At 38.0% G+C, this 15,913-nt stretch overlaps 1 protein-coding gene across 6 annotated transcripts in view; it reads left to right on the top strand.

Moving 5' to 3' along the window:
- LOC104610799 (protein NPG1) overlaps positions 1–15,913 on the top strand; it is a 39,375-nt gene that overhangs the window by 21,503 nt on the left and 1,959 nt on the right. For 2 of the 6 annotated variants that reach the window (XM_088902838.1, XM_088902834.1), the window contains 4 exons: positions 716–968; positions 1,066–2,285; positions 6,917–7,064; positions 9,517–9,832. In XM_088902838.1, coding sequence (XP_088758964.1) covers positions 716–968; positions 1,066–2,285; positions 6,917–7,064; positions 9,517–9,832 — 1,937 coding nt within the window. Of the gene's footprint in view, positions 1–188; positions 485–715; positions 969–1,065; positions 2,286–6,916; positions 7,065–9,516; positions 10,220–10,251; positions 10,533–15,913 lie in introns of those variants that run through there. The other 4 variants (XM_088902839.1, XM_088902835.1, XM_088902837.1 and 1 more) reach the window with 4 other exon arrangements.

Below are 15,913 nucleotides of genomic sequence, written 5' to 3'. Positions count from 1 at the left end.
TGTTGAAATGGGATCTGCTCCTCAGAGAGAGTGCCTCACACTGACCTCACAGCTACATTCCACCCTGTATTGAGAACATCTTCCCATAAATAATAAATGCAAGTACAGGAGATGTTCTTGATATGCAGCCAGGACATGGTGTGAGGTCGGTGTGAAGCGCACTCTGCGAGAGGAGCAGATCAGGACTCACATTTGTCATGCCTGAACTGTTTGGTCACATGCATAAAATCCCTCTACAGCAGCTGTAAGAAATGATGTGTTTCAAGTTGAAGGGGCTAGAAGGGCTAGATAGGGGCAGACCAAAAGGGACTGGCAAAACAGGATTCATGTAGCCTACTCCATATAGTTGGGATAAGGCTTAGATGGTGATATTATCAAAAATTTTAGCTGAGAGTCTGAGATTTATGTTTGAATAGTTTCTTGTTAGATCCCAATTCCCAAATGATGGTTCAAACATGTAATGTGCTGCTGTCAATTTTATTTGGTAAGTGCTGCTGTTGATTCAACTTCTTCTTTCTTAAACATTTCACTGATGTAAAGGATCCTAGTAGTTCAAACCTCAAACCATGAAGCATCGTTAAGTAGTCAACTTTATTCCTATAGCTAGATATAGGTTTTCTATTATATTTCCATGCAGCATATTGTAGAGAAAAATAGCATTTAATTAATGCATATTCATGCCACCAAAAGAGACATATTTTCAAAATATTTGCAGGAAGCAAGAGCCCTCCTTGGAAGGTTGGAGTACCAAAGAGGCAACTTAGAAGGTGCACTTCGTGTTTTTGATGGAGCTGATCTTCAAGCTGCTATACAGCGGTTGCAACCTACTCTTACTGAAAAAGCAGCTTCGAGGAGGAACCGCTCCCGCACAGAGTCAATGCAGATAGTTACTCAAAATTCTGCTAACTTGGTGCTTGAAGCCATGTACTTGAAGGCTAAGTCTCTTCAGAAACTTGGAAGAATAACTGGTATTGAATGCTAATATATAGATTGCCCCCTTTCCTCCCTTTGTTTCAAAGTGTTTATGTAGTTAACCTAACTTTGATATCTTTATGGTTGTTGCAGAGGCTACTGAGGAATGTAAAAATGTCCTTGATATTGTGGAACGGGTATTTCATAATTGCATTCTTGATATGGCGTCAGACAATAAGTTGCAAGAGACAGTTAGCCGGGCTGTAGAGCTCCTTCCTGAGCTGTGGAAACAAGCTGGTGGTTTTCAGGAAGCAATGTCTTCTTACAGACGTGCCCTTCTGAGTCAGTGGAACCTGGACAATGAATGTTGTGCAAGGATTCAAAAGAAGTTTGCTCTATTTTTGCTCTACAGTGGTGTAGAAGCCGGCCCACCTAATTTGGCTTCCCAGATTGATGGCTCATATGTTCCAAGAAATAATCTGGAAGAGGCAATTCTGTTGTTGATGATCCTTTTAAGAAAATTTCACCTTGGTAAGATCAAATGGGATCCTTCAATAATGGAGTATCTTACATTTGCACTCTCTCTATGCGGGAAGACTTCCATATTGGCAAGGCAAATGGAGGAAATCTTACCTGGAGTATTTCACCGTTGTGATCGGTGGAACATTATGGCTCTTTGTTACAGTGCAGCAGGAGAAAATGCTGTTGCTTTGAACCTTTTGAGGAAGTCTTTGAACAAGCATGAAAAACCAGATGAAATCTTGGCACTTTTATTAGCTGCCAGGATATGCAGTGGAGACCCTCTTCTTGCTGCTGAGGGTGTAGGCTATGCACAGAGGGCAATTGCAACTGCTCAAGGTGTGCATGTGCATGAGCATTTGAAGGGTGTAGGTTTTCGCATGTTGGGTCTTTGTTTAGGAAAGCAAGCTAAGGTTGCTTCATCAGACCATGAGAGGTCTCATCTCCAGACTGAAGCTTTGAAATCATTAGATGCAGCAATTGCATTTGAACAGAACAACCCAGATTTAATTTTTGACTTGGGACTTCAACATGCAGAGCACCGGAATTCTCATGCAGCTTTGCGTTGCGCAAAACAGTTCATTGATGCAACAGGAGGGTCCATGTTAAAAGGATGGAGATTGCTTGCTCTGGTTTTGTCTGCCCAGCAACGATATTCAGAGGCCCAGGTGATTATTGATGCTGCTTTGGATGAGACTGCAAAGTGGGAGCAAGGGCCATTGCTCAGAATGAAAGCAAAACTAAAGATCTCCCAATCATTGCCTATGGATGCGGTGGAAACTTATAGATTCCTCCTTGCGCTGGTTCAAGCCCAAAGAAAATCTTTTGGGCCTCTTCGAAGTAGTATCCTCCACGTAATTACTTCCCACTTCTCTTAATCTATCAACTGTTTGTTTAATGCATGATATTCTTTACCCAATGATATCTTAAGGCCCTGTTCACTTTTCCGTAATTTACATTTTACTGGAAACATTTACCTGGGTAAGTGTATTTATTCATGTTCTTTTATTTTCCAGGTAAATAAGGTAATGAGCATTTTATTCATAGAAATTCATTATTAAAAGGGGCATTTTTGTCCCATTCAAGTGTTGGCAACTTTCCCCCTATGTAGGAAAGTTATTTATCCATCTAGGAGATGGGTATCACTTTCCTTGGTAAGTGGTATATAGGAAAATAAACTTTCCCTAGTCCCCATATAAAGCTGAAAAAAGAACATGGATTCCCATTAACCAATTCTCCCCCTCTCAAAATCCAAAAAAAGAATGCCCCCCAGGGATAAATGAATAATTTGAGAATTAAATTAGGTTTTAACCTTGTTATGTAGCTAATTTTTTTTCTTATTAATAACAGTCCAGATAAAATTTATGTTAGAGTTATAATTGAAGACTTGCTTAGCTATTGTTAGCTAACAAGCCCTTAATACAGACATATTGTTGTATACCTAATTTTATTGCATAGGGGTATTATTGTCCATTCACCATATTTTGCACTCTTGATATAAATAAGAGAGTGGGTTCTGCTATGCTCATGACCTTCTCTCCACTCTTGTCTGTTTTCTCTCTTCTTTCTCTTATTCCTTAATTGATCTATTGCAAAAAACATGGTATCAGAGCACAAACCTGCAATAGATCAATAAGACACTTCTGATTGGAAGAAGCAAAGGCACTTCCGAACCAATCGATCTCAAGAAATCTCGACTTTATTCCTTTATCTCTTGGTTGGGTGACCAAGAACAAAGATTTTTTGAATTGGTTGGTGTTTTCTGGACTATTGGCTGGATGACCTGGGTATTGATATCACAACAGCCCATTGTTTGATGTTGCAGAAGTGCCTTCTGGTTGGAAGTGTAAGAGAAGAAATGATATAGCCTACCATAAACGTGTCCGAACAGTTTTTTTTGCACTCTTGGCTAGCCTCAATCAAGTGTTTGAGCCAACATGTTTTCAGATTTTGCTAGTCAAGAGTTGCCTACTCTTCAGAAGGTCTATGCACTTGTTCAATCTAAGGAGAGTAGAAGGTTGGCTATGAATCCTCCAGAAGGGGAGCCAATTGCTCTTGTTACAAGGAGTGCAAGCAAAAGTTTAAGATGAATTAAAATTATAGTCACCTAGCACCAAATAAAGAGAAAAAAAAAAGTGAATTCTATATCTAGTTATAAAAGAACAAGGGATTGGCAAATTGATAAGTGGCTTCACTATTGTTGAAATAGAAAGTACATCTATGGGAAGAAACACCTTTTAGGAAAAAAATATTTGACTGGTGGAGTTAGATTTAGCTAGATTGCCTTGAAAGAGAACATCTAAGGGGAAAGAGAAGAAAATAGAGAGCTTGAGAGAACATGGCACAGGAAAAGGAACTAGTTGGAATTGGGATCCAAATTTAGTCAAAATCTCTCTGAAAGAGAAAAATCCCATCTAAAGTTTCAATTAACCTAACCACTTCTACCAAAACAGACATCCCTCTTCTAAAACTAAAGTTCCGTAATTGGGTTAGGTAGCAGAACTTGCCTAAACTAAGGGAATAGAATTTGTACTGTAAATAACACAATTCTTTTCTCATAATAATCAAGTTTTCAGTTACATTGAAAATGGAAAATAATTAAAGTTCCATGAAGCACTAGGCAATGACGTAGAGGTGCACCTCATGGTTAGATATTAGGGTTGGCAATTTTCCTCATCCCTACTGGGTACCCTGCTTCCCCAACCTGATTGGGTCTGGTATGGATTTGCTCTGGTGGGGACAGGGATGGAGATGGGGAGTGAAGTCCTCGCCTTTTCCCAACCCCAATTGTAATATTTAAATATTTTTAAAATATTATTTATATTTTAAAATTTGAAAATGTATACATATATTAAATATTATAAAGTATTTTTGAATATATGTTCTTAAACAGATTTGTATTCATTTCAACTCAAATAGATATTAGTTAAGTATTAAACTAATTTGGATTAATGAATTTTTTAGGTAAATCTTTTTCCAAAGCAAAACTTTTAATTTAAAAATAAAAAAATTGGGGATTTGAGTGCTTGATGGGGAACCTATCTCTATCGAGGATTGGGGAGGAGGGTTCATTTTTCTCCACAACAGGGATAGGGGTGGGGACGGGGAATTATTTAGAAATCAGGGTCGGGGATGGGTAGTATGGTCCCTGTCCCAAAGAGAACCCATTAACCACTAGAACCAAAACCAAAAATAGACCCTCCTAGAATTTACAGAGGCATTGAGGAGTCCCTATGTAAGAAAATCTTCCCACCCCAGATAAGCCAAATTGTTGGCTACACCGTTCAGCTCTCTAGTAATCCATCTAAAATGACAAATCAAAAAGGACAAGATTTCTTTAATCTCACTTAATATGTAGTTAAATCTTCAAGGGCCTTCGTTTAAGTTTTTCATCCAGCAGATCACATTTTTGGAATTCCCTTCCACCACCATCTCTGTAAGGTTGAGCACCACTGCAGACCTCAAACCTGCCAACAAGGCACAGATTTCTACTTCTGCAGCATCTGTATCACCAATTGTCTCACTGAAAGCCCAACTCAGATCACCATTGGAATTGGTCAGTTGATCCCCAATCCCAGCCTGACTCCTGTGACTCATCAAGCTTTTGCAGCTACCATCAAACTGAAGGATAAAATCAACCTGTGGTCTAGGAAGAAGGCTGGGTCTAATAAAGGGAGTCAATCAGGATATGTTCAAGACCTACTGTAGATCTCTCCAAATCCCCAAAAGAGATGCCTCTAAACAGCTTGTTGGAACTGATCCACAAGTTGATTAACAGAAGAATTCTCTTTTTCAGGTCTTTAACAGAACTTTTCCCTTAAGAGGCCCTTTTACTCTGCTCCTCCTAGATACATCACATTACTGCATGCACTACCACCTTCCAATACAAAATACCTCTGCTACTCATTCTACAGCCCAGCCATTGCTGAAGAAGATCCACCACTGCATTCAGGGGAACCCAATAGTAGCAACTAATATGGAAAGGATTAAGAAAGAACTGTAAAAGGCTGTGAGCCACCTAACAATTAATAAAAGGATGACAACAGGACTCCCCATCCTTCATACACATTAAGCAAATATGAGGAGCAATGTACCAACGTCTCTTTCTCTTCCTCAAAATTCTTTCAAAGGTGTTGATTGCTCCACAGGAAGCCTCTCACACAAAGAAACAAATAGGAGGAATGATAGAGAGCCAAACCATTTTAGAAGCAAAAGAAAGGGGTTGCTAAACCAGCCACCTAAAGGTGAAAAAAAGATTTAACTGAAATTTGGTCATTGGAAGCAGGCCACCAAATTCTCTTGTCAAGGGATTGAGGAGCAAGAAAAAGAGAGAGGAAAGAAGGGGGGAAATGGACTGGGATTCTGAATCCATTAAGGATCTATGGAAGTTGGAGTTGAAAGGAGCCCTTGATCCCCTCTGGAAGTGACCAAGGAGATAAAGGCTTCCTTATCCAAGGCAAGCCTGAAGAGATTGGGGTAAGAGAAGCAAAGGGGCTGTTGTCCAAGCTAGAGGTCAGTCCAGAATTTAATACGATTGTCATTATCCAATTTCATCTCAAGAAAGGAGCAAAAAAATTTTGCTACGTCCTGGAAGTGTGTACTTCTGCCTTTTCACGGTAGAAGACTCAGCCACGCCTCTTGTTTTGTTGAAAATTTTTGAATGCTAAATGATGTGGCTTGAACATCCACCGTGAAAAAGTGAAAGTATGTACTTTCAGGATGGATCGAAATAGACTAAAAGAGGAAGCTCTGTAAAGAGGCAGGTTGCTATCCCATCCATCCCTATTCCTTCCAAATTTATTCTGAATAATAGAAGCCATGAAGCTATCTTGTGCCAGAGGAAATCTCCACAACCATTTCCCCAAGAAAGCAATGTTCCTCTCCAGAATATGTCCCAACCCCAAACAAGCCTCCGACTTAGGCATACAAATCTCCTTGCAATTAACTGGATGGTCTCTCCTTTTTCATCCCCCATCCCAAAGAAAGTCCCTCTGAATCTTCTCAAGTTGTTTCCTTACTCTAGATGGGGCTTTAAAGACTGATAAGAATGAAGCCCATGTACACTTTGGATGACAGAAGCCAATGCTTGTCCATCTCCAGTAGAGATCTCCACAACCATTTCTTTGATAAGGAAGGGATCCCCATCTCTCTAATCTATTTAGGATTGCACAATGTCTTCCATGTGATGAGATAATCCTTTTGGTATTCCCTGGTTCCCATAAGTTCCTCATGATTTTCTCGTCTCTTTATGAATGAAATTGAAAACATAAAAACTGAGAAGAACTGAAAAAATATGTTGGAAAGTTCAAGAAAGTGGATTTGATGAGAGTAATTCATCCTCCTAAAATATGTTAATTTTTGGCTAGGAGATTTTCCTTAAATGCATGTGTGGAAATTATATGCATTCATATGCTGAAGTGGTAACTAATTTCTTGAATGGTAAATGTTGTTTCTAAATTTGTTTGTGGTTTTACTTTTATATTAGGTTGAGGATGATAAGATCAGTGAATTGGAAGTTTGGCAAGGTCTTGCTAATCTCTACTCCAGCCTTTCACATTGGCATGATGCTGAGATATGCTTGGAGAAGGCTAGAGCGCTGATGCAGTACTGTCCTGCTACACTGCATGCTGAAGGCAAGTCTTCAAACTCTCGTCCACAAAAGAAGTCGATTTCTGAAATTTTTCTAATTGGAAATAAAGATACTATTTATGGTCTCTCAATGTTCAGAAAACCACAAAATAATACTAACTGTTTGCTTTCTTTTCTTTTACGAAGAAAGTTGTGTATTTTGATAGAAAAAATTACCCTGTGATAGCTGACCTGTACTGTGGTGGATCAGAAACAGGAAAATGGGGGGATAAATGAGATGTCCACTTTTAAAGCTAGAAATAAAATTATATGATTCATTTTTACCAATGATATATGTACAGAATGCAAAAGATGATAATCTATTATTAAACACAATATTATTACTTATTGACCCTTTAACACACAAGGACAAAACCTGCTGGAGATTTCTATGCAAGGATCATTTATGCATTTTATGTGGGAAAAAAGTGAACCGTCCTTTTCTAGGATATGTGTCCTATATCTTTCTGGATGGACCAGACATGATCTATTTCGTAGATGAGACCTAGCCAGAAAGTTGCACCATTTGGACATTTCAAATGATATTGCTTGTGTAGCTTTTACCTACTTTCCAAAAATATGTTGGGAAGAGAATTTATTGTTCACCAAATAACAATAAGATTTATATCAAAACATGGCAAGCCATCATACACAAATTGATAAGAAAATCATAAACCAAATGACAAAAATATTTTAAATCTACCATGTTGTATATTAATGAAAATATATTTTTTGGAATGCAATAAGTATCTAATAGAGCAATTGCATGTCAAAAAACTATTAGCAACTAAACAATGCTATATATTTTTGGTAGTAAAATATTTGAGAGAGAAAGAGGATGTCAAAGGCAAATACAGAATGGAAACCCTAAGAGGTGGAACAATTGAAGAAATATCAAGGCTTAGTAGCACTATTATATAAGACATCACCATAAAGATGACAAACTGGCTGAAAACTATGGGTATCTTTGACTACTTCTCATTGGAAGATATCACTAGAGAATGCAAATGGGTAGATGAAACATCAATAGCTAGATCTATCTGCAATTTAAGGTGGATTCCTCCTGAAGTTCATGTGGAAAAACTAAATATTATAGCTGCAGTATGGGTAATCCGGGCCCCTTGGGAATTGGAGGTATCTATAGAGATGGAAGAGGAATTATCTCAGCATTATTCTCCTGTCCATTGAGCCAAGAGAACTCCATAAAGGCGGAACTAATTTCTGTACTTAAAGGATTGAGATTGGCAAAGTTCCTTGGTCTAGGAGTCTAGTTGTGGAATGTGAGAGATGCCATGTAGCAATACCACAACTTCTTGAGAGAAATAAAAGCATTAGATAGGGACCTGGCGACCTGCAATTCTTATAGTTGGGTGCCAAGATAGACAAATGCTATGGAAGATGATCTAGCCAAACAAGGCATTAATAGACAACAATTGTATTGGGGTCTAGTAGGGGACTTAAATGTAAGCTAGCTATTGTAAGAACTAACAAAAAAGAGAAGGAAATGGAACTCTTGTGGATCATTGCTGTTTGGATTTGCCAAACTTGGTTGTAGGCAAGCGATTCTATATTCATCTTTTCTCAAATCAATAAATGTTTGGTTAATTACCAAACAAAATATGTATATGAACAACATAAGCTTTACACCCATTTCCAAACATGTACAAATGCACAATTATGCATGTTATTTATATTTAAGTATCTTTTTTCTAACTATACATATGCATGAATTTGTAAAATATCTATATAGACATCTATTAATGACATTTGTGCATATTTTTAGTCTATTTTACTTCTAAATTAGACTATAAAGACCAACAAAAGATAGATGTGCAAAATACATTCTAAAAAACCTTTCAAACTCAACCAACCCACCCTGGCTCATCCAAGCCCACCTGAGCTTATCCCAATCCGCCCAAATTGCACCCTTGAAATTGATGCATATACACACATGCAAGCAAAATACCATAAAAGAACACATGTACTAATTAGATGCACCCTGAGTAAAAGAATTACAATTAGGTTTTATCCTGATATTTTATTTTATTTCTGGCATTCAGGCTAAGGGCTTCCTCAAGGGTGTCTTGTTGTTGTCTATGTGATGCCTTGACAACTATGATCTGTTGTTATATGATGCACTTGTATCCAGTACAAGAAAAACAGAGAACCTTTTATCAGTGGAATTTCCCACAAAAGGAAAAAAAACAATATCTCAATATGTAATCCTACTTTAGATGTGATATAGACCTTGAAAACAATATGGTAGATCTGGATGGTTGAAAACTTCTTGATTAAGCTTGGTTTTTTTGGATCATGTGCAATGTGATGCAACCTCTTTAGCCTGTAAACTTTTTATTGAAGGTATCTGAAATTCTAGAACCCAATCTTGTCAAGATGCCCCAATTCTTATCATGCGATTAAAAAATTTATGTTCTTATTTTCCTAAAATTTTATTAGGTATTATGTACGATGGACGTGGACAGATGCTAGAAGCATTGGCTGCTTACAGTAACGGTATTTCCCTGGACCCAAGTTATGTGCCTTCTAGGGTCCTGATCGGTGCATTGCTACGGAAAATGGGCCCAAACTCATTACCTGTAGCAAAAAGCTTCCTCTCAGATGCACTAAGGCTTGAACCTACCAATCGTGCAGCTTGGTATTATTTAGGAATGATTCACAAGGATGATGGGCGAATATCTGATGCCTGTGACTGCTTCCAAGCAGCATCCATGCTTGAAGAAGCAGATCCAATTGAAAGTTTCAGTTCAATTTTGTGAGTGGCTATTCTTCTCTTTAACTCTGTAGCATTTATAGGTACTGCAGGAAGCTTCAGTCTAAGTATCATAGCTGCATTGAGAGAAAGTTGGCAAAGTGCAATGCTTATTGGGGTTGGGTTTACATTTATCATCTCATTATGGGTTTCAATCTTTGCTGCAATTAGTTTCCTGCATCATTCTTTCCCCGGGTTAACCAAAAGAAAGAGGGGGGAAGAAAAAAGCTAGAGTATCCAAATGATTAAGTTTGTGCTTGGAAGTGTATGTATTATACAGATTTGTGTTATAGCAGTAACCACCCTTTATTGCTCCTATGTTGTAAAATTATCATGGGGCTCACTTTCTGAAATATAGAAATTCACTTTATATTCTTTTTTTTTTTGTAATCATTGCTTGTAATAACTTTTTAATATAGCAGAGGCTTCTAGCTCTGGGAATTGAGCCAAGTCAATTTTATACTGGCCAACTGGGAACCTAAATTTTTGAGATGCTTATGGCCAGACCAACCAGCTTGATCAGAAAGCAGTTTCACAAGTCATGGTTCATTTTCATTCTTGAGAATTTGTACATTCAGTGTGTATGGTACTACACTTTATGATGCAGATTACTACCAAGGTTCAAAATATTGGTATTTCATATTGTATCAGTAAACCTGCAAATGGATAAATATGGCAACACATTTTTGAATATGCATGGATGTAGTGAAAAGATATGGATATGCTTGGATACACTGTTAAGACTCTGCTAAATCTCAGAAATATACTCATCATCATAATAACTCTAAATCTTAGGTTGATATAACCGTGAATAAAGTATAAACACAGTTTATATGAGGAAATACATTACATTCAATAATACTCTGAGTCTATGGCATGTAGATATCATACAATAACTTTACTAATAAAACAACTTTTTTGGTATCATAGTTATACCTGACTAAAAATGTATTAGCTACATGAAAATATATAAAATCTATAAATGTAAGAGTCCAAGATACAAATCAAAAGGCAACTATTGCATTTTAATTACTTAATCAAAATTTATTTATTTCATTTTATTTCTAATTTTTGAAAAAAAACAATCAAAAAATTAATTTAATGGGTTTAACTTCTTAAAAATACTAATATAAATTCAATTTTATAAATAATATTTTTTTATTTCAACAAATAATCAATTTTATACAAACTATTGTAAAATTAATTTTAAAAATTGCTTGTTTGCTTCAATCTTGAGTGATATTGCTACCCCCTTCCCATGACCTCCTCAAGATCAAGATTCCTTTCAAAACCTAATCTCATAGGGGTGGGACCTACAATCCTTGATATGGATTCTCGGGGATCCGATCCATTTGGAGGGCCTCAAACCAGTTGCAGGTGGAGAATCATGTGGGATGACCATTAAAAAGCAAGTAATTGAATGATTTTGGAATCATTCCCCTGCCATTAGGGGTGTAAATTGACCAAATTTAAATCGAATAAGGCAATATCTAAATTTGAATATGATTAGAAAATTCAATATCCGAATTCAATACGATATCCGACAGATATTGGAAATTAATATTCGAATTTGAATTTGACCAATTAATTATTTTAGGTAATTAATAAATATATAAAATAAATATTTATTTATATAAAGTATTATTTATATAACTTAATTATCGTGTATATATATATATATATAAATTATATAAAACATTTAAATATTTTATATATTATATGTAATAATTAAATAATTGATTGAATTAAGATATTTATCAAACTGAATAAGGTCATATCCAAATTCAAATCCGATTAACTTTTCATTATGAATAGGATATCCGAATTCGACTGATTAGATATTCGAATTATTCAAATTTGATTTGATTATGTTGAATCTCGAATTCAAAATCGAATTTTTGAATACCGTTGACACCCCTACCTACCATGCCTTGTCACTCAATCATTGGCTATCATGAATAAATCATTGTTTTGTTTTATTCTTTGATATAACGGTGATAGAGACCTTATATATCTACAATTTTAATCTAATGGAGAACATGACTATTCTATATCAAAAACTGTCTTCGTAGTGTTCTTCTTAGGAAGGACCTAGCCCCCTTTGAGCGGTCTTCACCATTGATTGGGGGAATCCTAGCAAAGAGGTACACAACTTCTTGGTATTAGAGCATGGCGGTTCAGCGATGGAAAGGATGTCTAGCCTTGAAGAACGAATGAGTAACCTAGAGAGGAAGCACGATAGGGTTCACAAGTAGCTAGCAACAATCCTATATCAACTGAGCAACCTAGGGGAGTTTTCTCATGCCTTAGAGGAAGGAAGCAGGAGGAGCTTGACGGCTAGTAATGGACAAGGATCGAAATCTGCCGACGATCCCTCAGCCATAAAGCATGTTTTTGTAGGATTTTTTAAGGCGGTGAGCCTAGACCTTCCATGCTTTGGTGTAGATAACTTCGACGGATGGCTGATTCTTATTCAGCAGTACTTTGGATTGCATGAGTTACCAGAGGACCAGTGGGCCTTAGTCGCTAGTCTTGCCTTTGACGGTAAGGACATAGATTGGTATTGTTGGTTCTGGGACCACCAGCCTTAGGCCATCTAGCAATAGTTAGTCTCGGCTATGGATGCTCGATTCAATGCGATACAAGGACTAAACCATGTAGGGAGGCTCTCCAAACTAATGCAGATGGGCTCTATGCAGGAATTTATGGAGGACTTCTAGTGTCTAGCTAGTCGAGTGAAAGGTATATCTGAAGATTATTTGGATGGGTATTTTGTCATAGGTCTGAAACAGGAAGTGAGGGTCAATGTAGAGAAATTTGAGCCAATGACTTTGGCTTGATCCCTTCACTTAGCCTAGTTAGAAGAAGAAGAAAACATCGTGAAGAAGAGGGCCATGCATCTGGAGCCCTTATGCCCCCGACCTCTAAGGACTAGCAACCTGAACATCACCAAGATGTCTAATTCCAGTATCTAGCCCCCAGAAGAACACCTTTGAGGCTCGATGTTTAACTCTAGCTATAGCAAGGGATAGACGCAAAAAAGGTTTGTGCTATTATTGTGATGAGAAGTATTCTCCTCAACATCGCTACAAAAACCTGAGGCTCTTTTGGATGGATGCATTTGTGGGGGACGAAGAGGATCCTGTTATAGAGGAAGGCCGAGAAGATCAAAAGTCGAAAGAAGAGCAACAACTAGAGATTTCCCTTTCCACCATTATTGGTTCAGATTCTCCTCAAATCATGCGAATGAGAGCCATTCTACAACAACAACCCCTGGTTATGTGATAGATAGTAGATCCACCCATAATTTTTTGGATCCACAGTTCAGTGAGAGAGCCCGTATATATCCTACTACTAAGGTATAGTTCGAGGTGATGGTGGCCAACGGAGAATGGCTTCAAGGCTATGAAAAGTGTAACAATCTGCAAATCCAAGTTCAAGGCACCACTCTTATTATTGATTTTTACCTTTTACCATTGCAAGGATATGATGTTGTCCTAGGGGAACAATGGTGCACTCTTGGCCTTGTAACATGGGACTTCACTAACATGACATTGTAGTTCAAAGATCAGGAAGGTCCATATCTGTTAAAAGCTATCGGGTCTAAAGAATGGAAGGTGTTGAAGCTGAATCAAATAACTTAGATGATGAACAAGGCCAAGCAGATTAATGTACTGTATATGTGCTCCCTCAACGAGACAACCCAACCACCCTCTTAAACCCAGATATTCAAGCTATTCTTACTAAGTATTACTCTGTATTCCAAGCCCCCACCTATCTCTCCCCATACCAAGCTTGTGACCATTCCATTCCCCCGATAACTAAAAGTAAACCAGTCAACCTCTGACTCTATAGATGTCCTTACTTCCAAAAAAGTGAAATTGAATGTATAGTCAAGGTAATGTTGTAGCAAGGACTGACTGAACCCAACTCTAGTCCCTTTTCCTCACTTTTCCTGTTAGTTAAGAAGAAAGATGGGGGCTAGAGACTTTGCATTGATTATAGGGCATTAAATCAAGCTACCATAAAGAACAAATACCCTATACTAGTACTAGATGAACTCCTGGATGAGCTAAGGGGATCAAGATGGACACTATGAATTTGTAGTGATGCCCTTCAGGCTTAAAAATGCTCCATCAACCTTCCAACCATTAATGAATGAGCTATTTTGAGCCTACCTTTAGAGGTTCATCCTTGTCTTCTTTGACAACATCCTCATTTATAGCTGAACCTTGGAGGAGCACAAATAACACCTAAGGGTGGCCTTTCAAATCCTTCAACAAAATCAGCTATTTGCTAAGCTCAATAAGTGTTCTTTCACTGTCTTGGAAATTAGTTACTTAGGTCATATTGTAACAGTTGAAGGGATAAGGGTTGATCCTTCAAAAATCGAAGGGATGTTGTAGTGGCCTAGACTAAAAACCTTGAAAGGGTTGTGGGGATTCCTAGGGTTGACCGGGTATTACAGAAAATTCATTAAGAACTACGTAAGAATAGCAGCACCCCTCACGACTTTGTTGAAAAAGGAGTCTTGGGCCTAGAACCCCGAAGCCGACTGTGCTTTTACCCAACTGAAGCAAGCCATGACTAAAACTCCAGTCTTGGCCCTACCCAATTTTGACCAACCCTTCTTAATAGAGTGCGATGCTAGTGATTCTAGGGTGGGAGCACTCCTGACCCAAGATAAACGACCTGTTGCCTTCTTTAGTAAGGCCCTCAAGGGAAGACACTTAACCCTCACAACCTTTGAGAAGAAACTTTTAGCCATAATCATGGAGGTTTAGAGGTGGAGGCCCTATCTTCTGGGCTAGAAGTTTAGAATCTCAACTAATCACTAGAGTTTGCGGTTCATATCACAACAAAAAGATCTCCACCCTAGTTTAGTAGAAGCTGGTTGCTAAATTGATGAGGTACAACTATGAGATAGCCTATCGAAGGGGTAAGACAACAAAGCTACGAATACTCTATTTAGAAAAGCTGCGGATGACCTGAGAAGAGGAGTTACCATTGACCCATAGTTGTAGCAGATAGTACAAGATCTAACCCAAGATCCATCTTAACCTACCAAATACCACTACAAGGAAGGACTAATTTGGAAAGGAGGCATGTTGGTTCCAGGAGGTAATTTAACTCTAAGAAGGCAGATTTTTGATGAACTACACTTGTCACCAACAATAGGACATTTTGGGTACCATAATACTATCAAGTGCTACAATCCATTAGTTGTTTGAAGGGGTATCAGAAGGATGTGAAGAGATGGATTCATGAATGTGACAATTGCTAGAGGAACAAGAGTGAGAATGTTCCCTTGTCGAGTCTTTTCTAGCTTCTACCATACCAAAAAGGAATGAGATTTCCATTTCAATGAATTTTATTGAGGAACTGCCCACCTCTAACAAGAAATCAGCCATTCTAGTCATGGTGGACCAACTGTCTAAGTATGGACACTTTTTGGCTATAAGTAACCCCTACACTACTCGTGACATTGCCAAAATCTTTATGGACCACATTTTTAAGTTGCATTTCAACCAGCATTGTTAGCGACCGGAACCCAGTATTCACTAGCTTATTCTGGTTTGAGCTCTTCAAGTTGCAAGGCACATCACTAGACATGAGCTCTTCATATCACCCTTATTCTGATGGGTAGACTAAATTTTTGAAACGAACATTGGAAGCTGATTTTCGATGCTTTGCAAGCTCCCAACCCCAGACTTGGACAAAGTGGCTACCTCTAGTCGAGTGGTAGTACAACACTAGCTACCACTCATCCATTCAAATGACCCCCTTCCAAGTTGTGTATGGTTATCCACCCCCAACTCTACTGAACTACATCCTAGGAAAAGCCAGAGTTGAAGCAGTAGAAGCTGAACTGAAGGACAGAGATCAAGCTTTTGCAAAGCTAAAGCAGCACCTGTAAGCTGTTCAACAGAGGATGAAGAGACAAGTATATTTACAATGAATAGAGAGAAACTTTGAAGTTGGAGACCATGTATATCTGAAGTTACAACCTTACAGGCAGAGCACTATATTTGCAAGAAGGAATCAAAGTTGTTTGCCCAATACTTTGGACCCTATAAGGTGCTT

This window comes from Nelumbo nucifera, chromosome 4, assembly GCF_055504915.1.
Source record: "Nelumbo nucifera cultivar China Antique chromosome 4, China Antique-T2T, whole genome shotgun sequence".
Taxonomy (NCBI): Eukaryota; Viridiplantae; Streptophyta; class Magnoliopsida; order Proteales; family Nelumbonaceae; genus Nelumbo; species Nelumbo nucifera.
The sequence above is the reverse complement of the archived record's forward strand: the minus strand, read 5'-3'. Positions and strand labels throughout refer to the sequence as shown.